Source organism: Leptonychotes weddellii, chromosome 8 (genome assembly GCF_054177405.1).
Source record: "Leptonychotes weddellii isolate Sample4059 chromosome 8, ASM5417740v2, whole genome shotgun sequence".
Classification (NCBI taxonomy): Eukaryota; Metazoa; Chordata; class Mammalia; order Carnivora; family Phocidae; genus Leptonychotes; species Leptonychotes weddellii.
In genome coordinates this window covers 8249590-8274184 of record NC_138376.1, presented here as the reverse complement: position 1 = coordinate 8274184, position 24595 = coordinate 8249590, and the positions used below count along the sequence as shown (strand labels likewise).

At 40.2% G+C, this 24595-nt stretch overlaps 1 protein-coding gene and 1 long non-coding RNA gene across 5 annotated transcripts in view; one reads left to right on the top strand and one right to left on the bottom strand.

The window, feature by feature from the left end:
- The window catches only part of NUP153 (nucleoporin 153), a 78502-nt gene extending 64254 nt beyond the window's left edge, over window positions 1–14248 (bottom strand). The window contains exon 1 of one of the 4 annotated variants that reach the window (XM_081827624.1): window positions 13321–14248. In XM_081827624.1, the coding sequence (XP_081683750.1) occupies window positions 13321–13431 (111 nt within the window). In that variant the 5' untranslated portion in view covers window positions 13432–14248. Of the gene's footprint in view, window positions 1–12958; window positions 13116–13320 lie in introns of those variants that run through there. The other 3 variants (XM_031032405.2, XM_031032393.2, XM_031032398.2) reach the window with 3 other exon arrangements.
- Window positions 12639–17374, top strand: LOC145722928 (uncharacterized). Its single transcript, XR_014147491.1, has 2 exons — window positions 12639–12728; window positions 12854–17374. It is a non-coding gene; the product is annotated as an uncharacterized LOC145722928 (long non-coding RNA).
- The last annotated feature ends 7221 nt before the right edge of the window (window positions 17375–24595 follow it).

The window sequence follows — 24595 nt, the reverse complement described above, 5'->3', positions numbered from 1 at the left end:
GTACATCCCTGTACTTTGATTTACTCTAGGTAAAACAACAACATCCACTCCAACCTGAGAGAGAATTATAATGAAGATCAAATGAAATAATGTGAAAGCACATCACAATTTCCAAAATATAACAGAAATACTAATAATTTTATTACTAATGAGGAAGAAAAAAAACTAGCAGAAACAAACTGGGGGGAGATAACCAAGTTTAAGCAATGATTTCCTTCATAAAGTAGCATTAGTAGACTTTCAAAGAAAGAATCACAGGAGGGAAAACATGAATTGGCAAGTACAAAAAACAACAGTTTAAAATCAAGGCAGAATATATAAATTTACTCCGAAAGCTAACCCAAGACACAGAGACCTTGAAATATCCTGTCAACGGAAAAGATGGAACACACTTCTAATACTGGCACTTGAATAGTATTTTCTCCACGATTTGAAAGGTATAGGTAACAACTGAGAAATATGTAATTATTTTTCCACCTAGTCTCCAAACAGAAATTTTGAACCAAACCACAATGATGTAAGCTCTCCAGCAACATAGAAAGCCAGGAGCCCTATAAAAAAGACTCCCTACTGAAAAGCACAAATTCACTGTTCCTCTCTCAACACTAATGTTACACAGTATTAGTTCCTTTGGAAAGAAAGATTATATAACTACATCCATGATTTAGTATTTATAAAAAGATACATATAATATTTATTATTTTTATTATTTTTACTTATTATTTATAATTAAATATTTATTTACCCCCCCATATATTTCAAAAGATTGGAAAGTGCTTACAAGATATAACATTATTTAAATAAGACTTGAAAAGAAGTAACTTGATAAGAAGCAGTTTGAGCATGATAGCAAGAATTTAAGGTAAAGTAAGTTTTTTTGTGAACTTTTAAGGTGTTAGGCTACTAAAAGTATCAGAGATTCCCTGTGATCCCTACTCACTTAAGGGGGTAAGTCTAGGGCACCTGGGTGACTCAGGTCATGATCCCAGGGTCCCGGGATTGAGCCCCACATTGCGGGAGGGGGGGTTCCCCTGCTCAGCAGGGAGTCCGCTTCTCCCTCTCCCTTTGCCCCTCCCCCCTGCTCTCACTCACTCGCTCTCTCTCAAATGAATAAATAAAAAATCTTTAGGGGCGCCTGGGTGGTTCAGTCAGTTAAGCGCCTGCCTTTGGCTCAGGTCATGATCCCAGGGTCCTGGGATCGAGCCCCACATCGGGCTCCCTGCTCAGAGGGGAGCCTGCTTCTCCCTCTGCCCCTCTCCCCACTTGTGCTTGCTCTCTCTGATAAATAAATCTTTAAAAAAAATCTTTAAAAAAAAAAAAAAGGAGGGGGCAAGTACAGAACAACTTAAAATTAACACCATACTTCACCAAAGGTCACTTATGGGGCAGCATTAGGTATTGTGGAGAATAATCAGTAAACAAAATTGAACAGTCAAAATGGATAAAATAAAGCTCACTCACTAAAGTTCATGAACTTTGCTTGGATCTCTCTCTTTTCTTTCTTTCTTTTTTTTTTTTAAAGATTTTATTTATTTATTTGACAGAGACAGAGACAGCGAGAGCAGAAACACAAGCAGGGGGAGTGGGAGAGGGAGAAGCAGGCTTCCCGCAGAGCAGGGAGCCCTATGTGGGGCTCAATCCCAGGACCCTGGGATCATGACCCGAGCCGAACACAGACGCTTAACCAACTGAGCCACCCAGGCGCCCAAGGATCTCTCTCTTTTCTAAACTAAAATTTCACCAATGTATCTGATCACAGCCCACAGCTGCTCTAGTACAAGAAAAGTAGTGAGAGAGGAGTTACTGGTGGCACAAGGAAGGGTAGCATGAAGACCTTGACAGTAAAAAGAAACAACAGGTGTTAAAACTGACCCGGAACCATTATAAAAAACCAACATCCCCAACTTCAGGATACCTCTTAGGGTAAATGACCCTAAGGCAACCACAAAAATTAAGCTCAGTGGACTCACATGTAATGGTTCCCAAAGTGTGGTCCCTTTACGGGTAATGTCAGCATCCCCTCAAGCCCTCTCTGAACCCAACTAAACTCAGAAAAGCAGGGCTCACCTGTTTTAACAAATCTTCCCAAGTGATTCCTATGTATGCTAAAGTTTGAGAACTTCCTAAAGACATTAGGAAATTAGATGAATTTCAGGACATTACAATACATTTTAGGGAAAAGGTCCCTCCGTAAGAGGGAAATAAAAATTATACTTAAGTCCTAAGAATTATCTGGAAAACATATATATGTGGAACACCAGTCAGACAGTAATTAAAATACATTGTAAGATACTCTAAAATTACTCAGAAAAACAAATCTTACAGTGAGTGGACTGTGCTGAATATAACACTGCTTACAGAAATATTTTCCCAGTGATCCCCAAACTTTAGCCATGGTTTTTACCTGTACTATTATTAACGGTTTTCTTTCTATCCATTCATTTCTCTCAATAAATTTAGCTCTTCCTACACAATAAAATCTATCAAATCACAGATTTGATGCTGCATTGGTCTTCACTTGCTCTTCCCTCACTCCATCCTTGACAGGCCATCCAACCAAACTGGCTTCTTACCAGAAGGTAGGATTGGCCCCTAAGATACCAGGGGATACTGGAGATTATGGAAAGAAGGAAAGAGAAGTCGTTCTTGAGCTTCCTCTCTGATCAAAGGCCCCATCTCTAAAACCCTGCTCCAGCCAGGTGGCCATTCCTCCGCTCCAGCTACACCATTTCTTCCTTATCCTTGCAGTCCTAGGAAGAGCAGCAGCTTCCCACTACTGCTACTTTCTGGGCATCTTGCTATCCAGTATTTACTCCTTTAACCACCAGCATATCTCTATGTAGACTCTTTCTTTGTTTCTTGCAGGGTCCCTAACTGATAAAGCAGTGCTATTTGTTAAATTTTTATCCTAATGAACATGAAAATTAAAGTCAGTCCATGTAGCTTTAACAAAGGAACACACATACAACACTTGGGGAAGCACTTGTACTACTCAAAAGTTACATCCAATCTTTATCTCTGTAAAATATTTTAGAATCTTGTCTAACTTATAGAGGTAAGCACAGACATTATTTTGTTCATTCCATCAATACTTACTGATCACACACTACATGTCAGGCAAGGAACAGTGGGGAGACAGCAGAAACAAGTTCCTGCTCTCTGGGAGCAAACCCACCAGTAAATAGAATATGAACACATAATTATATGCTATGAACAAAAATAAAGCAGCAGAGCAAAATGGGATAGTTATTTTATATAAGCAAAGATCTAGCCATGAAAATTTCTAGTGAACTATTATAGACTGAGGGAACAAAAATTGTGAAGTCTTAAATATAGGACTGTCCTTGGCACATGCTAAGGTTCTGGTAACCTTATTAATAAATACAAAATCTAATAAGCCTTAAATAACTACTGAAACCTTTTTTTTTTTTAAAGATTTTATTTATTTATTTGAGAGAGAGAGAATGAGAGACAGAGAGCATGAGAGGGAGGAGGGTCAGAGGGAGAAGCAGACTCCCTGCCGAGCAGGGAGCCCGGTGCGGGACTCGATCCAGGGACTCCAGGATCATGACCCGAGCCGAAGGCAGTCCCTTAACCAACTGAGCCACCCAGGTGCCCACTACTGAAACCTTTTAAAACTCTTTAATCATATTGTGCGAATCTGTGTAATCCTTTGTTCTGTAGCTTATATACCTATCTAGTCACTATAAAAGGACTAAAACAGTGGATCTCAAATTAAAGTCTTCAAATCAGCAGCACTGGTGTCACCTTTGAGCAAGTGAGAAATGCAAATTTGTTTTAACAAGCTCTTGAGGTGATTCTCACGCAAATTAAAGTTTGAGAACCAGTGTACTAAAATCATCTAAAACTCAGTGACCTGTTTCCCAATTAAGGCCATGGTACACGTAACTGTCGTACAAGTTTAACTACAATATAAAGTTTTACCTAATCAGATCTTTAAAAAAGGCGGGGGGGGGGGCGCCTGGGTGGCTCAGTCTTTAAGCGTCTGCCTTCAGCTCAGGTCATGATCCCAGGGTCCTGGGATCGAGCCCCACATCAGGCTCCTTGCTCAAAGGGAAGCCTGCTTCTCCCTCTGCCACTCCCCGCTTGTGTTCCCTCTCTCGCTGTGTCTCTTTCTGTCAAATAAATAAATAAAATATTTAAAAATAAAATAAAGTTTTACCTAAAAGACCACCCTATTTCCATGATTATCTTATTATCGAATACATCATACCATTGTATCAATTTTGTAAATACCTACTTTATAATATCAACTCTGAAAATCAAACCAGCAGTAAATATAAAGGCCTATTTTGAATCTATTTCCAGTATAAAAGACTTACTTAACACACTTCATTATAGTAAATAACCAACTACCAGATGTTAGAATTTTTAAAAACTGCTAGGGAAAATAGAAATCTGATTATGCACAGAATTGGATAGACTATAAAGAGATAAGGGACTTTGTCTATCAAACAGACTTGGAGAGATACCTCCCTGCCCAGCAATTTTTTTTTTTTTAAGAGTTCTGAAGTACCAAAGGATACTTAAGCCACTAAATGGAAAAGTGAGAAACAGTGAAGAAACTAGAAAAGGGGAAAAGTAGTTTTCTTATGGAAGAAAAAGCTCCTCTGATGCTATCACTAAGAAGGTCTACATTTTCAGGAGTTCTTGAGAGAAAATGTTTCAGGTCTTTACGGGAATGAGGCAAATCAGCTTCCTATATGGACCTGAAGAAAAACCACTTAACCCTGACGGGGCACCTGGGTGGCTCAGTTGTTAAGCGTCTGCCTTTGGCTCAGGTCATGATCCCAGGGTCCTGGGATCGAGCCCTGCATCGGGCTCCCTGCTCAGCGGGACGCCTGCTTCTCCCTCTCCCACTCCCCCTGCTTGTGTTCCCTCTCTCGCTGTCAAATAAATAAATAAAATTAGGAAAAAAAAAAAAAAAAACGGACCGGGAAAGAGAGATACACAGAGTAAAAGTCTACTACGGTGTGAATATTTAAGTCCTACTTTACCAGATTAACTTCTCTAACTTTCAGAGGCTTCAGTGGTAAGCAAAACTGCCACCATTATAACTTGATGTCAGTTTTCCACAGAAAACCTTCTCTGATCCTACAAGTCTGGGATCGGCACCCCCTGTACTTCCTACACGATGGCAATCTGTCAAGCAGGATGATAAGCAGTCTGTCCATCAGCTCCACTAGAGCATCACCTTGTGAGGACAGGCAGGTTCTGTACAGTGCACAGATCAGCTGTTTTAATTTATCTACAACTGCAATAAAAGAAAAAAAATTTATCCACAACTGCACTGCTCAACCAATTTCTTATGCCCACATAGGAATATTCTGTGACAAATTGCTAAAAAGGACTTCAGCAGATCTAGAATTCAAAAATAAATAATACATTTTCTTGGTGTAACAGTTTCACCTTAAGAAAATATCATTTTGTTGCCACACTAATAGCCCTTCCTCCAAAAAACAACTTGTGAAACCTATCCAAGAGTATGGGAAAATGGAACCATCCCTCTGGAATGACAACACAAAGCCAACTAAATGAAGAAAAGCAGAAAGGTAGCCAAAGAAAGCAAAATTAATGAAGGGCTTAGGAAAATCAACAAAACAAATGGGGCATTAAGATTTTTAAAATACTCCTTATAACCCTAAAGCAAAATCTACACTAGGTAATCATAAATAATGAAGTTAATTTCAAGGATTAAGAGTGAATCTTTAAATGTGGACTAAACTGATTGAGTCTTTTCTTTCTTTCCAAGAACTAAAGGTTCTTCGTTTGCCAAAACATGGCAAAAAAAAAAAAAGTCAAAAATGCCACTGATATTTACAATAAATAATCTGGGGACCGGAAGTAAATCCAATTCAACACTAAATACATATTAAGCACATTCAATGTGTAAGACACTGTGACTATATTAATTTTTCAAATTACTTTTAACCAGCCAAGGATTAATGAAAGAGGGTGGAGGAGGGGCAAGGCTCTTCCACAATTCTAACTCAGAACTCGTTTAAAAAAAAAAAAAAGAAAAGAAAAAGACATCCTTTTCTTGTGTATCTTTTCACCAATTTGTGGTATCTTTTCACCAACTTGTAATTTCAGAATTACCAGAGACATCTCTCCTACATGGCCAACTCCTTACCATGAGTATATGGTCTTCCCTCTCCTTGTATAAGGCTATTTCTATTAGTTTTTAGTTTTCTTGACTTCTCTTCAACTCTCTTTTCTCCACATTATCCTCTATTAAATAGTAGTATTCAGATTATAAAATCTCCTTTCTCAAATAACTTCACTGGATCTCTAACTATAAATATCAAATATAACCCCTCTTCGGTTCTTTTTTTTAAAGATTTTACTTGAGAGAGTGTGCGCAGGAGCCAGACAGCACAAGTGAGAGAGGGGCAGAAGGAGAGGGAGAAGCAGGCTCCCCGCTAAGCAGGGAGCCCTACATGGGGCTCAATCCCAGGTCTCTGACATCATCACCTGAACCAAAGGCAGACGCTTAACCGACTGAGCCACCCAGGCACCCCAATTCATCTTCCATTTTGATTTCTATCTGCTCTTTTGGCTGCCTTTATTTTGTTGAGACTTGTCACTTCCTTCTCTTCCAGGGTTCTGTGAACACTCCCGTTACCCACTGAACTCCTCTCATTACCCACTGAACTCCCATGTCACTAGGTTCTCCTTTCCAAACTTTTTTGAAAGTCTTACTTCATAGTTTCCCTAATCAGTTTTCCCCCTTGCTCCCTCCAAGCCCAAATGAAAAGGACTAAGAACCCAAGACTTCACATGAGACAAAGAATATCTAATTATAAAAACATCTTAAATGCTAAAGAGTAAAAATCTAGATGTCATCATCATCTTTCAGTTATTCCGTTTTATACCTATTCTAACATTAATTTTAACAATGCATCTCTAGGGCGCCTGGGTGGCTCAGATGGTTAAGCGTCTGCCTTCGGCTCAGGTCATGATCTCAGGGTCCTGGGATCGAGTCCCGCATCGGGCTCTCTGCTCCTTGGGAGCCTGCTTCTCCCTCTGCCTCTCTCTCTCTCTCATGAATAAATAAATAAAATCTTTAAAAAAAAAAAAAAAAACAATGCATCTCTATTATAACTTTAACACACAACTATTTCCATGAGTGAAAAAAGTAATGAAGTATACAAATTCTAACGTGGTTATATTGAATCTGGTTTCAATAATCTGAATTTAACTTCCAAATTTAAGCTACTTTGTCATATTTTACAACCTACAGATAGTCATTCAGCAGCCAAGGTTCCCCTAACCACAGTCCAAATCCTGCTAGCCACTTAAAATCCACACTTTTCATTTCTCTGCTCAGCCTCAAGAGATGAAGCCAAAAAAAAAAACATGAGCATAAAAATTGGGCTGGCTAAAAAAATTTTAAACTACAACTGGCCACAAATTTCAACCTCCTTCAAAACTCTGCCCTAATGCAGTAAGGAGAAACATGACCGGGCTTAGTCTCTTATTTTTAGTTATCCATATTATAGAGCTGGTATTAATAGATAATTAAAAGTAATCAAACAAGGACAATAAAAGGAACCCCTAGGGTGCCTGGGTGGCTCAGTCGTTAAGCGTCTGCCTTCGGCTCAGGTCATGATCCCAGGGTCCTGGGATCGAGTCCCACATCGGGCTCCCTGCTCGGCGGGAGGCCTGCTTCTCCCTCTCCCACTCCCCCTGCTTGTGTTCCTGCTCTCGCTCTCTGTCAAATAAATAAATAAAATCTTAAAAAAAAAAAAAAAAAAAAGGAACCCCTAAATCCTTTCAAACTAGCCATAGGAGACCAAATAAAGCCCAAAGCAGTTTAACCCACTAAAAGTTACCTGTAAGATACTGTCACTTTTCTTAAATGATCTATTTGAAAACTGGATTTAAGAGTGTATTTTTTAGGGGCACCTGAGTGGCTCAGTGGGTTAAGCGTCTGCCTTCGGCTCCGATCATGATCCCAGGGTCCTGGGATCGAGCCCCACATCAGGCTCCTGGCTCAGCGGGGAGCCTGCTTCTCCCTCTGCCTCTCTCCCTCTCTCTGTATGTCTGTGTCTCAAATGAATAAATAAAATCTTTAAAAAAATAATAAATTAAATAAAATTTTTAAAAAGTATATTTTTTAAATCACACTATGAAGAAGATAAGCGAAATCAAGCAAACTGAAACATTTATAGGCAGGAAAGGCATTCTACCATCCTGTTTCTGATAGTAAACAGCGTAAATTATATCTTGTGGCAAGACTTTAAAGCACTCTACCTCTAACACAGAAGAATCTTAAAAATAAATACATCACAACCAGGACAACCTAAGTAGCTACAAATAAAACATTTCTAAACACATGAGGTCATTACATCTTCCTTAATATTCTGTGCCTAAAGAAAATGGTTTTAATTAACGACCTCAGACCGAAGTCTTCATTTTACTTCAAACTAATAAATACAGGCCTCATGAGGGGACTTTCTGGGATACAGAGACAATCCCTGGGCTTTGTTGTCATTTATTTTATTAAAAACATTGGTAAGTGGGTGCCTGGGTGGCTCAGTCGTTAAGCATCTATCTACCTTCAGCTCAGGTCATGATCCCAGTGTCCTGGTATCGAGTCCCGCATCAGGCTCCCTGTTCCGTGGGGAGCCTGCTTCTCCCTCTGCCTCTGCCTCTAGGTCTCTCATGAATAAATAAATAAAAACTTAAAAAAAAAAATTGGTAAGTGAATTGATAAAATATCACACGCAAGGGCCTCTCATCACAAACAAAAAACCTACTAGCATTAAACAACTTAATACTTGGATTTATTCTCCTCTATACACATTTCAATGACTGACATTTCTATGAAGACAATGTGTTTGAAAATAAGTACTTAAGAGGGTTAACAGTTCAAAGTCTGGCCTCATCACCCAGTAAACAAGTCCCTAAATCCAATATAGGCCTATAAAAGACTGAGCTTGGGTACATAAAGGGAAAAATCTCTAAGAAGCAGGAAAATTCAGAGACAAACATGTAAATCAAAGGTTGTATTTAGGGGCGCCTGGGTGGCTCAGTCGTTAAGCGTCTGCCTTCGGCTCAGGTCATGGTCCCAGGGTCCTGGGGAGAAGCAGAAAGCCTGCTTCTCCCTCTCCCACTCCCCCTGCTTGTGTTCCCTCTCCCACTCCCCCTGCTTGTGTTCCCTCTCTCGCTCTCTCTGTCAAATAAATAAATAAATAAATCTTTTTTAAAAAGGTTGTATTTAGGGCACCTGGGTGGCTCAGTTGGTTAAGCAACTGCCTTCAGCTCAGGTTGTGATCCTGGGGTCCTGGGATCGAGCCCCGCATCGGACTCCCTGCTCAGTGGGGGGTCTGCTTCTCCCTCTCCCTGCTGCTCCCCACTGCTTGTGCTCTCTCTCTCTCAAATAAATAAAATCTTTAAAAACAAACAAACAAAAGGTTGTATTTAATCGCAATAGTTTCAAATGAGTCCTTACTATACATATGCCAGGTCCTCTTGTAAGAGATTTACTCATCTCATTTAACCCTCACAACAATTTCCATTTTACAGATGCATAAATTAAGCAGAGAGAATTTAAATAACTTCTCTAAGTCCTGGCAGAACAGGATTCAAACCTGGATGCTCTAAATCTATTATAGTACATTTTTTCCCTACCAACTATTTCCAGTTCTGTTTCCATTGACAGTATTTAACATCTAAAATAAAGCAAATAGGGGCACCTGGGTGGCTCAGTCGGTTGAGTACCTGACTCTTGGTTCCGGCTCAAGTACTGATCTCAGGGTCAAGAGAGCAAGCCACAAGTTGGGCTCCGTGCACAACGCAGAATCTGCTTGAGATTCTCTCTCCCTCTCCCTCTGCCCCTCCCGCTCGTGCTCACTTGCTCTCCAAAATAAATAAATAATAAATAAATCTTTAAAAAATAATAAAATAAGATAAAATAAAGCAAATAAAGATAAAAGTAAAGGCAGAACCACTTAGTGACTTCTGGAATGACTTAAGTATTCCATGTCTAAATTATCATTCCATTACAAAACTGAGAGTACTTTTTCCCCATCGGATCCCAAGTGGGACATATTGGAAGAAAGTATCATATAGAAACTACCGAACAAAAATTCCCAAACTATCATATAAACCAGGGTTAGGCAAACCATGGTCTGTGGGCCAAACTCAGCCCTCAGCCTGTTTTTATACAAGCCTCAGGCTAAGAATGATTTTTACATTTTTTAAAGGTTGTAAAAACAAAACAATGAACTTATGGCAACAAAGCCTAAAATATTTACTATCTGGCCCTTTACAAAAAAAAGTTTGCAGACTCCTGATCTAAGCTACTCAATAAAGAGGTCCCCTCCTTTTTCTAAAATAGCTAAATGCAAAAACCGACAAACTACATCCAGGCAGATAAAATGAGTGGATTCCCTCAGCTCCAAACCAGAAGACAAAAACCCCTTAAACACACCCCCCCCAAAAAAGGACAAAAACAAGTAATTCCCTCTCACCAGGAGGTGGCAGTAGACTCTTTCCCAGGCAAGGTTTTGGTTTCCCCATGGGCTCAAGTTTTTTGTGGTGACTGTTAAGAAAAGCTTAATAGCCAGAGCTGACTTCCTGGGCCTGACAATCTGCACAAGAAATGGGAAAGGAAACTGAAGGGGTGACAAAAACCACATCTTTGGTGACCTGTTCACTCCCAACTAGAAAAATGATACTATTTCCTAAAGGCATCTGGGCTGAGTTAGAAGGCAAGTGAAAATGATCGACTTACATTATTCAGGGCTGTTCTTCAGTTTTGCTTCTACAATTCTTTAAGTTACTACCCTTCAGTTAGTTGAGTAAGACAATGGATTTCTGTCTCCAAACTTCAAGAAAGATGGCATTTTAAAGATCAAAAGTTAAAAGGAAAAAATGTAATCTTTAGATGTATCTCAGCAGAGCTAAACCAGAAGTCAAAACAGGAAATTACAAGTCAGTAGAACACATGCAAAAGTTGCAGGTACTGCATGACTGCACAAGCTAACTGGCCTGACAGGCAATGGCAAACATCCATGAACTAACACTGCCAGACCTCTCATTCTTATTTCAACCCTCTGCTACACAACCAAAAACTTCATTTTTGCCCAGAAACCCGTGGACACTTAATCAAATAACATTAGAGTAAAACATGCCATGTCATGAAGCTCCTTGCTATTCATGATGACTCAGCAGCTGCTGCAAAACATAGAGGTGACAAACTACGATTGTAGACAGCAAGCAGGTAGTCTGTAAGTCCACAAAAGTTCCAGCAAGGACTAAAGACAGTCTTCATTTTAAGATTTTAAAGACTGAACATTTTTTTGGTATACTCCTGGATACTTTGGTAGTTTCTGCCATTTTAAGATTTTAAAGACTGAACATTTTTTTGGTATACTCCTGGATACTTTGGTAGTTTCTGCCAATATTAAGTAACACTGGGAGGGTTGATCAAGAAACCCCAAACATCCTTAATCACAATCCAAAAGCTAAAATGTATTTTCTTCTTCAGTTAAATGGCTAGGACAGAAGCTAAAAGTATTTTACATAGGGAGAAATGATAAATTATCAAACTCTAAAGCAAAACTAAACAGCCTAAAATCATATCAGCTCTAAGACAACTGGGATCACAGGTATTATGATGTTAAGGCATCATCTCCCCAAAATTAGTTTATGTAAGTACATTTAAAAATAAGCTGTGACTGTAACTTTTGCCACCTGGAATATATTACCTCCTTTCTAATCTCTGTCCAGACCATCCAATATATGTATTTAAAACATTTCACTTTTTATATAGTAACTTTCTTTTAAGAAGATCTAAGAAAGCACTCAAAGACATTTATTCTTCAGGAGAAACAGAAAGCATGTGTGTCTAACTTCCATTCTACAAAAGGATTAGGTTAAATGGCCAGGCGTGTGACCTGAATTCTAATCTTAAATTTGCCTGTAAGTACCCCCTGGTTCCTCACAAAGAAATCTGAAAACCAATCATTTTCTGTATTTATCTGGGGGAAAACGTAATGTCAAGACTTCTAACCATTAGCAGAGAGCTACTTAATATTGTAAATCACCATTTTTACTATTAAAGAAAAATTTCCCCCAAATTTCTACTTTAAAAGTTTTGTTTTTTAATGATACAATTTAACACCATCACCAAACATGTTATTCAAAAACCATCACCATCCAGAATAAAGCAATCTAGGAATTCTACCTTTAACAGGATGCAACAAGTTATCAAACCCTTTTGCTATACTTTTGTTTTTTAACAAGTTTAAGACACACACTTCCCGCACCTTAGTCTGATAAGTTCTGTAAGTGACTTTTATTAAAATAAATTTTTAACAGTTTCCTATTCAATTCCCATAGCAAACAAATAAGTTTTTTAAAAATCAGATTTTCTCAAAATCAAATGTCTCATTTACAGTTAGGATAAACTCGTTTTCATAATTTCAAACACCCATGAGTGCACAAGGTGGTCAATTATAAGACTGCCGACATTCCTGGGTGTCAAAAGTACCTAAACTTCTAGAATACACCCCGTAATATTAAAATATTTCCTGCGTGAGATCAGGACTGGAGTCCCGGTGAACTGTGCATAATAGCCAATTCTAGCCTCCAAAATAAAATGGGGGGGGGGAGGATAGAAGGAAGGAGGGAAGAGCCTCGCAGCGGAGAAAAGACGTAAGGGTGGAGAGGGACTTTCAAAATGCCCCAGGGCCTAGGTAACTATAACCCGGTTATGGGGGGGTGGGAAATCTAAGCTGATGCTCTCAGATCGAAGGACACCGGCAGGGGAGACGCGGCATTAATAAGATGAAACAAAGTTATTCCACTTTCTGTGTAACAGCGCCCCATCCCCACCCCCGGTGCCTCGGAAGCGGACTGCCGGGGGACAGCCCCCTCCCCACACAAACTGAAACGCGGGAGACTAGAAAACAGCAAGCATACGAACCTCCAGCCACATCTTCTCCTTTCTCCCTCGAGAGAACGTGAGTAATACGCTCAAACCCCCTAGTCCCCGCCAAAAACGAAAGAAATGCGCGCATCGTAGGCCTAGAATTTCCGTTCCCGCCCTATGCCCGTCTGGGGAAGCCCCTGGCCCAGAAGGCTGGGGGGAGGCGGCCCGAACCACACGTGTGTGCCGCAAAGACGGGCCTGTCTCAGCCCACTTCCCGTCGCCACCCCAGCGGCCTGAGATCCCGCCGCCTGGCTCGGGCCTTTCCTCAGGCCCTACCGGCCGCTCCACGTGGGGCGCCAAGGCCCCTCACCGCCTGTTCCCTCCCGCTGAGACACCACCGCGTCGGGGTCCCATACCTGGTGCTGTTGTCGCCCCTGCTGGTAAGGCTTAATTGGCCCCTGGTGGCAACGCCGCGTCCGGATCTTGCCGCCACCGCCCCCTCCTATTCCTCCGGCTCCCGAGGCCATGGCGGAGCCTCCGCTGCTTCCCGCTTCGGGGCGGGTAAGGGGGCGGGAGAGGCAGAGGTGGCGGCCTTAGAGCCCCCCCCGCCCGGCCCCAACCCAAAAGTCCGCCTTCGCTGCCCACACACTGGAGCACAGGCACACCAGGAGCCGCGAGGTTTCGAGGAGGAGTGGAGAGAAAATGCGCGCTGGCAGCAGGGAAGGCGGTGGCGGCGAGAGAGGCCGAGGAGCTGGCTCCGGTCCGGCAGCCTCCCGCGGACCCCCGCCTCTGTGTATGTCACGGTCTCTATGGAGATCCCCCGCAGAGGACAGAGAGAGCCTCTCCAGGCGCTGCTTAGGCCTAACTCGACCGCCGGCTGATGGGGATTCTTCCGTCGCCCTAGCTGTAGCTGCCGCAGTTGAAGCCGCCGGCGCCGCCCGCCTACCCCTCCCCTCTGCGCACAGCGCCCGCCCCGCCGTCGTCGTCGTCCCTGCAGTCGCCGCCGCTATTGCGCCTATTGCCGCTGCTAAGGCCGCCGCCGCGGTCGCGAGCCAGAACGCCGTCACTCGTCAGCGCCCGACGCGCTTGCATCATCATGCTGCGACCGAGTGATAGGCCAAGGGGAAGGGAGGGCCGGTCGAGCCCGCGCTCTCGGCCGCGCGGCACGCTGGGAAGAGTAGTTCAGCGGAAGAACGCGAGTTCTCGGAAAGGCGGACGCGGAAGGAGAGCCGAGGATCCGCACAGAGGCACAAAGCCGGGAGCTCCATTCTTTTTACTGCACTTAGCGGTAAACTTAGCCTTTGAAAGAGGCGTTCAAAGTAAAAACAGTAACCTCCTTTCACTGTACTTTCCCATCGGTTGGTAAAGCGGGCAGATAATAAAATCAAAAACAGGAGCTAATATAGAGCAATTTTTTTTAAATGGTTGAAAAACAACGTCCGAGATCTTTAAGCCTAAAGATGAATTAGAAAATGTAGTTTCATTAATGTCCCATTAACATGTAAGGGCTTTGCTGTCAAACAGGAGGGTTGGAATTCTGGCTCCACCATTCTCTAGCTTGACCTTGGATAAGTCAAAACTTTCTGAGCCTTGGCTTCTTCCTCTCTAAAATGGGAACCATAAAATCCACGGTATAGAGCTGTTGTGATCATTTCTGTAGAGTACTTAGTACCTGTCCTGGTATACAAGAAATGCAATAAATGGTTACAATTATTACCCACGCAGTCAGCTCACATTAGAGGTAAGTGGTAGGTTACCGGTCATAAAAGTATACATATATTTGCTCCGAATAGAAAGCATTATATTAGGAAAGTTCCTAAGCTAGGATCAAAGACTGAACCCACAAAGAATAGAGATTGTAGGAATTGACCGTTAGAAAGGGCTTGGTGGTCACATGGTCCAGCCCTTCCATTCAACTGACGGGACAGGGGTTCAGAGAATTCAGGTGGCACCTTCAAGCCAGGCAGTCAAAGCCACGACTATAACCCAATTTTTCTTTGAGAGTTGAAACAAGTGCACAAATGAGTAGGAGGAAAAAATCTGCTGAAAAAAACAAAAAAACACACATAGGCTTAGTGTTCCATTTGAGACAATTGATTTTAAAGCTTAATAATAGCTTTGGACTCAGACTTAATTTCATATCTATCACTTACTAGCTGTGTAGCCTTGGGGAAGTTACTGATCCTCTTTCTAAGCTTCAGTTTCCTCATCTGCAAATAGAATGAATATTTACCTCAACAAGGTGGTGGCTCCGATGAAAGCATTAATGTATATATAGCTGGTAATAACTGCTTAGAGAGAAAGCATGTAATATCAGCTATCAGATACAAATTAACTCTAAGACGTTCATACCATCTTCACCACCAAACTGCGCAATTCAAATCACTCTAATAATCATGCAAGTCAAATTGTGAAACCAAACTTACAGTACCTTGGATTTTGTAGTACCTTTCAGCACCTAAGGAAACATGCTGTATCAGGCATAGGTTTATAGAGCAAATGGCTTTCAGTGGTACCTCTGACAATAATCACCAAGACTATAAAAAGTTGCCAAATATGACAGACAAAATTAATATACTTCCTCTTCTGTTTCCTGATCCTCCTCCCTCCATTCCCGGGGCTCCACCAGTAACTCCCCACTAGACCCCTCAGGTATACATAACTCTTTCCCCTGAAGCACCTCAACCTTTTTAAATACAATTGTTTCTCTTTCACAGTTCTTAGCTAGGTATTTGCTAATAAGCTAACTCATGGGGAAGATCTCTATCTGAATATTTCTTTTTTTTTTTTAAGATTTTATTTATTTATTTACTTATTTGACAGAGAGAGACACAGCAACAGAGGGAACCCAAGCAGAGGGAGTGGGAGAGGGAGAAGCAGGCTTCCCGCAGAGCAGGAAGCCTGATGGTGGGGCTCGATCCCAGGACCCCGGGATCATGACCTGAGCCAAAGGCAGATGCTTAACAACTGAGCCACCCAGGCGCCCCGTACCTGAATCTTTCATTGGACTGCATACATAGAAGATGAAACTGTAGCCCTATCTCATTTTCCCTTTTCACCCTACCAGATTCAGAATTTCCAGCACAGGAGAGTGAACTGGCTGGGACTCAAAAATCATCCCTTTCTTGGTGGTTTGTTATTTGATGTGTGTGTGGCACAGTCTTCTTTTCCAAGCTTTGAAAGGGACATGCAAAAGAGCTGGGCCAAACTAAGACAAACTTCAGAATAGAAAACTGGTAGGAATTGGGGTGCCTGAGTGGCTCAGTCAGTTAAGCATCTGCATTCAGCTCAGGTCATGATCCCAGGGTCCTGGGATTGAGCCCCACATCGGGCTCCCTGCTCAGCGAGGAGTCTGCTTCTCCCGCTGCCACTCTCTCTCTCTCTCTCTCAAAAAAAAAAAAAAAAATCTTAAAAGAAAATTGGTAGGAATTGAGGAAGTATGGAAACATCCACATCCCCTTTAGCCTTGATCTCAATTATTTACTCCATTTTATAGTTATTTCTTTGAAGTAAAACAGTATTTAAGGAAAGAATAATACATTATTCCCACATTCCACATTCATGTTACTGAGTTATTGGAAATGTTACCAGGCTTAACAGCAAAGAAGAAATAAAAGGCAAGAAGAAATTCACATTCAAAACTTCCTACAGCCTAATTTTACCCTGAAATAGTATGCCTCACTGTGGGATGAAGTAACTTCTTGTGCATAGTTTGGGATTCAAAAATAACATTGTTTCTATGCTGAAATTCAGTTTGGAGTTACAAATCACCAAACTTAGAGTTCCTCATACATTTTTGGTACAGGACTCATTCTTCAGTTAGGAATTACTAGGAATAGAATGGATTTTAATAAAGTTATTCTGATTATAAATTTAAAGAATCTGCCCTCATTCAAACATACAAATGAACATTTCTCTAACAGATACTATATATAAATTGGAAAAAAGTATCAAATGACATGAACAGTAAAAGGGATTTTTGAAATCATTCCAGCCATAGTAGGAATTAACATGAAGGGAATAATTATTATTTAGTACTTATAATTAGTCAATTCCTATAGATGATGAATTTAATCCCTAAAAAACCAGTAAGATTCTGTAGTTCACAGAATTGGATGATATCACTCATAAATTTTGTGTTATGAACTAGCTGTCTTTTTTATTCATTCTTTTCCTTATTGTTAATTTCTATTCCCATCAATCTTTAGACCTCTGAGAAGTGATCTTAAGTTTTGGGTTGTTTCAATGAGTGTATTTTAATAGAAACTCATTTCTCCCCTACTCGGTTTTAAACTCCATGAAGACAAGGATTTTTTTTTTTCTCACTTCCATATCCTGAACACAGAGAACAGTGTTGATACATAGCAGTCACTGTGTATAGACTACAGCTAATCACTACCAATGTCGACTGTTTCTATTTTATTGTAATAAATAATACACTGATGAATACAGCTAAACTGCTTTATATAATCTTTCTGAGTTTGCACATATTTGTTTTCTATACTGCATAACAAATTATTTCTCAAATTCATTTATTTATTCAATGATAAAGCATTCAAGAGCATCATGAACAAATCCCTATGATAATGTTACAGAGAGATTCTCGTGTAATCCTAACAATCCTTAGAGGAACTATTGTCATTTTACAAATAAGGAAACTGGGCACTGAGGGGATAAAAAATATTTTTTAAAATCATTTTTAACATAATGGCAGAGTCCATATTTGAATGATTTCTCCTCCTGCTAACTCCAAAGCCCACGCTTTTGCACTCACTCTGTCATTTTTTAGCCAGTTTAGAAACCTATCTACCACTTAAAACATTTTTCTTTGAAAAGATGATTTTCCACTTTAATGGAGACTAACGTACCTTAGAAACCTCTCTCTCTCTGATGGCCTCTACACTGACTAAAATGTTTAGATACTCGTTCTGTCTTACTGCATAGTGAGAATGGACACTTGCCAACTTTATGGTATGATAGCACTGGAAAGACCAGACTCAAATATCTGGCTTAGGATCACGTGGGAATGCAAGGACCCTCATCATGGCATGGGGACATGAGGATATGCAGTAGGATGGGAGTGAAGAATAAATCAGCTGGGCCATTTGGGTGGAAAGGATATCCTACATTAGGCTTCCAAATTCAGAGAGAAGCCACATTAGCAAGATCAACAGAATTCAAAGTATATCATAAAAAATGAACACGTGAAGGATAAGGAGAAAAACTAACGGCTATTTATATTCAGACCAAGTAGCAGAACCTCAGACAAAACACAGGAATTCCTTCCCAATAACCAAGTTTTCAACAAAGATTAGCCCAACTTCACTTTTCTTAAACCTGGACCCAGTTTTTTCAACCACAATGGTTGGTTAAATTGAGAGAGATCTCAATTTATGAAAAGCCTGTTACAACTAGGGCCCTTGCCCCACCCCCAAAAAAACTTATCTTCCCCCCATACAATATGGTAACTGTCTGACAACTATAAAAGAGCACAGAGAGAGGCTGCTGACCCTGCTCTACGAGATAAGAACTATCCACTCATTTCAAATGAAATACAATTTAGTCTAAGTCCAATCTGGATTGAAAAACAGCCTTTATATATTCTTCAAAAGATAGTCAGTTCTGGCCAAGGGAGTATTTAAAGATGAAAATTATAAGAAGTTAGAAAATTATGTGTTTATTTTATCTTAACATAAAATGAAGTATCCACTGTGATGTCTATTGAAGCAAATTATTTTTTTTTAAAGATTTTATTTATTTATTAGAGAGCAAGCGAGAGAGAAACAGCATGAGAGAGGAGAGGGTCAGAGGGAGAAGCAGGCTCCCTGCTGAGCCAGGAGCCCGATGTGGGACTCGATCCCAGGACCCTGGGATCATGACCTGAGCCGAAGGCAGTCGCTTAACCAACTGAGCCACCCAGGCGCCCGCAAATTATTATTTTTTTGAGAGTAGTTTTAGGTAGATCTCTATGATCTTCACACATTTTCACGTGCTAATTATTACCAAGCATTTCATTATATAGAAAAATAAGGTGAAATTCATTTCTTTTTTTTTTAATTCATTATACACTTCAGTCTCAACTGGAGAAAATCCAAAGTGGGGTTGAGATTCTAGAAAGTTACTGGATTTTTGTCTGTTTGTATTTTAAGGAAGAGGGGCCATAACATTGGGAAGATATTTAAAGATGCACCTCATTATGCTCTCATTAACTTACTGTGTTCTCTGTCTTTGGGGAATAAAGTAATACTTAAGACTAAATGAACTAACTAATATCAAATTTTGATTAACTACATATATCACTTAATTCTAACATGTCATGTAAGATTTTTCCTCTTCCTACTAGCCTTGTATACTTCCTACTTGCCAATGTATACTAGCCTTTGGCATATATGTGTTTACATATATTCTATTAGAGTTTAAGGCATATTTTAAACTTACCAATTCTAAATAGAAATCCAGTTCTATTGGATTCAATAATAACCAAATTCAGGAAGACCAGTTCCATCCTAACAAGATAGTTAATGAATCAGCTAGGATTAAACACTTTTGTCTAATATTCAAATATACACTAGTATAAGTATAAACAACTGAGACCAAGGCTCAAGGAAGATGTGGATAGTTATAAACCATTTATAAACATAATCTAAATATCAAAAAACATTTATTGAGGGCCTACTATCTGGTGGTTTCTAGTACATGTCAGTGTACCAAACAGTAAAACAACCTCTGTTCACATGAGGCATTACACTTTATCATTTTCCTGAGTTCTCTTAAAGTTTATGGCATTATGGTCTATTAACCCCTAGAACATGACCCTAATAACTCACCCTCAAAATTCTACATTCTAGATTCTAAACACATGCTACTAGATTCATCCTATACAATAAATCTACTGGCTTGGTTTCATTTTTTAAAATATAATTAACCAGTTACATTAAAAAACTGAACTCATTAAGGTTGCCAGCTATGTACAACTATAATGTTTGCAAAACTCAATTTGCTTGCCCTAAGCTTTTTCATTTTTTTTAAAGCATTTGTAGAGAATGCTTGAATTTATCAGACCTTAATTCATTATGATGTTTCTTTTCAAGAGCATTCTGTGAATTAACATGTTAACAACCCTAACGTACACATCACCTCACCACCACCACAAGAAAGCACAACCTACCCAGTTGAAATGTGTCTTTTGGCCTCTTGCTACTCATGGACTAGCAGCACCAGTCCCCCAGGAACTTGTAAAGGGTCTCTGCCCATCCCAGGCCGTCTCAATCAGAATCTGCATTTTAACAAGATATCCAGGTGACTCATATGCACATGACATTTGAGAATTAACCATGCCACCGGAATTTATAAAGCACATCTGAAATGTTAAGGGCCTGAAACTAAACATTAGTTATGAAATATACTTGTGCATAGGTATTTAAAGAACATTTTGCTAATTCCCAAATATCCTTATTTGTACAAGTATTCTTTTTAGCGTTAACTCGTGAGAAACAAAGGACATGGATGTAGAATAAAACATCTCATAATCCAAGAAGCTAGGAGCCGAGAAAAGAAATATCAGACTACCTCCTTAGAATTGCTATGACTTTCCTCTTTCCAAAGCACGCACAAAATCACTGTCAAGGTAGAAAAGCAAGCAGGAACAAACTCTAAGAGCAAATATTCGCAGTACTGGGTTGGCATCCAACATCTAAAATGCAAGCAAAGAAGCCAGGCAGCTTGGAGTAAAATGTATAGATTTCACCTTTCCTAAACTGTAACAGAAATAACAGCTTTCAACTTGACAAATCATAAAAACAACTCAGTAGATTACCTACTTCTAATAGCTTGAGCTCTTAAATAAGTGCTATGAAGTCAAATCAATATTCAGATGCAGTATTTTCTCCAAAAATTACTTCTGGAAAAAATTAATAATAATGGACCCTTTAGTCTAAAGATTTTCTGCACCTGGTCATCAAAACTATTCTTCCTACACACACCTAGAGTTATTTCCTCCTACAATAAGGAAGGCATAAAACATGAAATACAAGAAATAAATCATTTTTAAAAAACTCACCTACACCGTCCCTCCTGGAAGCCAAACATAAATACATTTGCTCATTTGAACACTTACAGATGAAGGCATCAAGGTAATGAGTTATCCAAAGTTTCTATAAAGAGCAGGCTTAGGAATTCCCCCTTCTTCATTAATCTACAACAACCAACAATTTAAGAGTTGATGAACCAGCAGCTTACAGAGCACGTAGATTTTTTTCCTCTTATTTAACATTTGGTACGTTTCACCTTACTCCAGAATAAACAGAGACAAAATTAAACATATTTTTCTTTTTATTTTCATTGGCTTCTTTTTCCAAAGGAAGCTAGATACTACCTGAAATGAAGTTCTGGATTTAACACAACCTTATTCTCCATTATCATAGGTAGCAGAGTTGATTTAATGATTAGTTGATAAGATGATTTTTAAGCCAGTATGTATATAACCCACAGCCTATGACCTCAACATAGCTCACCTTGTTTGGATCCATTATATAGACAATAGAATATCGTGGGCTACGAAAAATACAGTTCTTCAAATCCAAAAACCAAAAAGAACTTTTCAAATATTCTCCAAAGCACATGCGAGTGAAGCTATACTAGTCTACATTCAACATTAAGTAGGCAGTATTGCCGTACAAACAAAACCAACTCCCCAGACATTGAGCAAAGTCTGCTTAAACACACCACCCCCAGGGAGGGAAAACCACCTCGCACGTGAAGGTTTAAGTTCAGCATGTATACCATGCATCGAATTAAAACATCAAAGCAGACCATCAGTCTCCGTAGAGGCCCGAACCAAGCAACAAACAGCTTCTGCCAGCCACAATTAAATCCAAGCCATAACTTAGATGCTTTAAATTAGTAACAGTTAAACCAGCTCTTTTTCACTTGCTTGCTCATAAAATCTTGCCCCCGCTGTGAGTCAGCAGTGACTCATAAGCACTTCCTATAAGAAGCACCTGTTTTTAGGCCCATCCCTTGCAACCAAAGAGCTGAGATGAGTGATCTTAGCTTAATGCTTGCTAATATGGAAGTATTCCTCAGCTCTCTGCTACTAGAGAGTGCCAGGCAGAGCTGCAGGGACTGCAAACAGGTAACGGTCTGCAGCTGGGTGGTAAGGAAACCAATCTATAAAAGGGCACTAGGAGTTGCCAAGATCGGGAAGGAAAAGCCATTTTTCTGTTTTCACTGTTGGCCATTGTGAATATGCCTCTCCTTTAACTCCTCATCCCTATGGGCTGACCTTTTTGCAGCTAGGCTTCCTCAGGTACCAGCATCTTCCTTCTCTTAAGGTCTGGTTTGGGTTTACAAACAAAAGGGAGTGGACTTTTCCCCTTCATTTGGTCCATCACTAACTTTAGAACTGGATCCTTTGAAAAGTATTAAAAACTGAGATGGAAAAAAGAAATCCAATAGTTCTTGGAAGCTATCTGTTCTCAGTTCAAGCTAGGGAAAAGGAAAGTCCAGTGGCCGGTTCCATGTCGTCTAAACAAGACAGGTCAGATCATTTGTTTAGATTTTTCAGCAACTTTCTCTGAACACTTCCTATCCACGTGAGCAATATAGGAAAAGGGGAGATGTTTAAGGAGTGCTATAAGAGAGAAGAGGGGGCACTGAGGGAAGGGGAGAGCAAGTGCTAAATTCTGACAAATAGTCACAACTAGCCATTTCTGAAAATTCAGTCGAAACTTCTGCCAGGTTCACAGCTGACCCAAACTCACCTTTGGTGTGTTCACTCTCCATAGGTCAGTCTTCTGAGTCCAGATTGGCTCCTTGATGACCCAACTTCAAAAGCTATAAAATAAACGAAGGGAAGATGACGGATACCTCGCAGGAATCTTGCTGCAGAAGGGCAGAGTATCACTTACTAGCACCCTAAATAATGAAGGACTAATGAATAATACATTCAAAAGAAAAGACCCTCCTTATGGCCACTTCAGGGTTTCCTAACATTTCATATCCTGAGTACCGGGCACAAATTGGAGAAGTGTTTATTGATTGGATGAGTGCATATTCATAGGATTTGCAATTCGTTATTCCCCTCAACAACTTTTATGTTATGGAATTTTTTTTCTGTGTGTTTCAAAACCACCTTTAATCTCGTCTTTTCCTTTTAAATACAATTTACTGCAGACCATGTACTAATTGCGGTGTCAGAGATAAACAGAAAAAAAAAATCGCTTTTCCACAATCAGATGCAAATGGTGCTTCCCCCTGAGGGATTATACCAAAATAGGAAGTGTGAATCAAAGAGACAAAGATATATACTTTAAACTTTGGGATACTATTCAACAAATACTTATTTTATCCTGGAACACATGTTCCGCAGGTAGAAACACGATGATGATTTATGTCCCACCATTTAGGGACAGGTAGAAATGGTTGCACTGTTACTTTATTTTTAAGTATTTTGAATATGGGGGCGCCTGGGTGGCTCAGTCAGTTAAGCGTCTGCCTTTGCCTCAGGTAATGATCTCAGGATCCTGGGATCGAGCCCTGCATCCGGCTCCCTGCTCAGCGGAGAGTCTGCTTCTCCCTCTTTCTACTTCTCCCCCTGCTTGTGCTCTCACTCTGTCTCAAATTGATAAATAAAAAATCTTAAGTATTTTGCATATATACTTATGCAGATAAATTTCCTTTGGGAAATGTGTATTACATAAATCGTTTTAAGTTTATGTTCTCCATTTTAAACACCTTGTCAGGCAGATAAAAGCTTCACATTGACCAGCATTGTCCCCACAACCCTAGCTCACTGGAATTGTGATCAGGACATTCAACCAAGGGACTTGAGTACAATTTGAGGGTGCCATTGCTTTCTTTAGATGTACATAAATTCTAAAAAGTTTAAAAGAAGGTACTGTAGGGGCACCTGGCTGGCTCTTGAGCATGTGACTCTTGATCTTAGGGGTGTGAGTTCAAGCCCCACATTGGGTGTAGAGATTACTTAAAAATAAAATCTTTTTAAAAAAATATATACTCTAGGGACGCCTGGGTGGCTCAATTGGTTAAGCTTCTGCCTTTACTCAGGTCATGATCCCAGAGTTCTGGGATCTAGTCCCACATCAGGCTCCTTGCTCAGCGGGGAGCCTGCTTCTCTCTCTCTCTCTTTGTCAGAATAGATGGGTAAAATCTTTAAAAAAATAAATAAATTTTAAAAAAATGTATACTCTAGACAGAGATACATAGGCTGAAGGTTGCTACAGGACCAATACTGTCCCCAAATAACCGCAGTATCAAAGTAGGGTCTTTCGGGAGCAAGGAATATGATTTAAAGTCTCCTACACTCATATTTACTAAGTGAAATGATAGCACTCTGGAGTATCCACTATATGCCACACACCTCGCTGGGTGCTTTCTATGCATTATCATTCGTCCTTACAAGTCTTAAAGGGAGTAGTCTGAAAGAGAAGGGTTACGTAGTTCACACAAAGTCATGCGCCAGGAATGAGCTCTGAACACAGGTCTAACTGATTTCCAAACCTGTACCTTTTTCATTAAACCAAGAGGCATTCTAGAACTTCCCACAGGCAGGGCAAACGGAAGGAGTGGAGCCTGAGCTGTTTAGGGAAGCTGCTGAGCCCACTGACATCCTGCCTCTTCTCCCAGAGGTATGCCTAGCTGTTTCTCAGCAAGGCCTTGGCAGGATTTCTG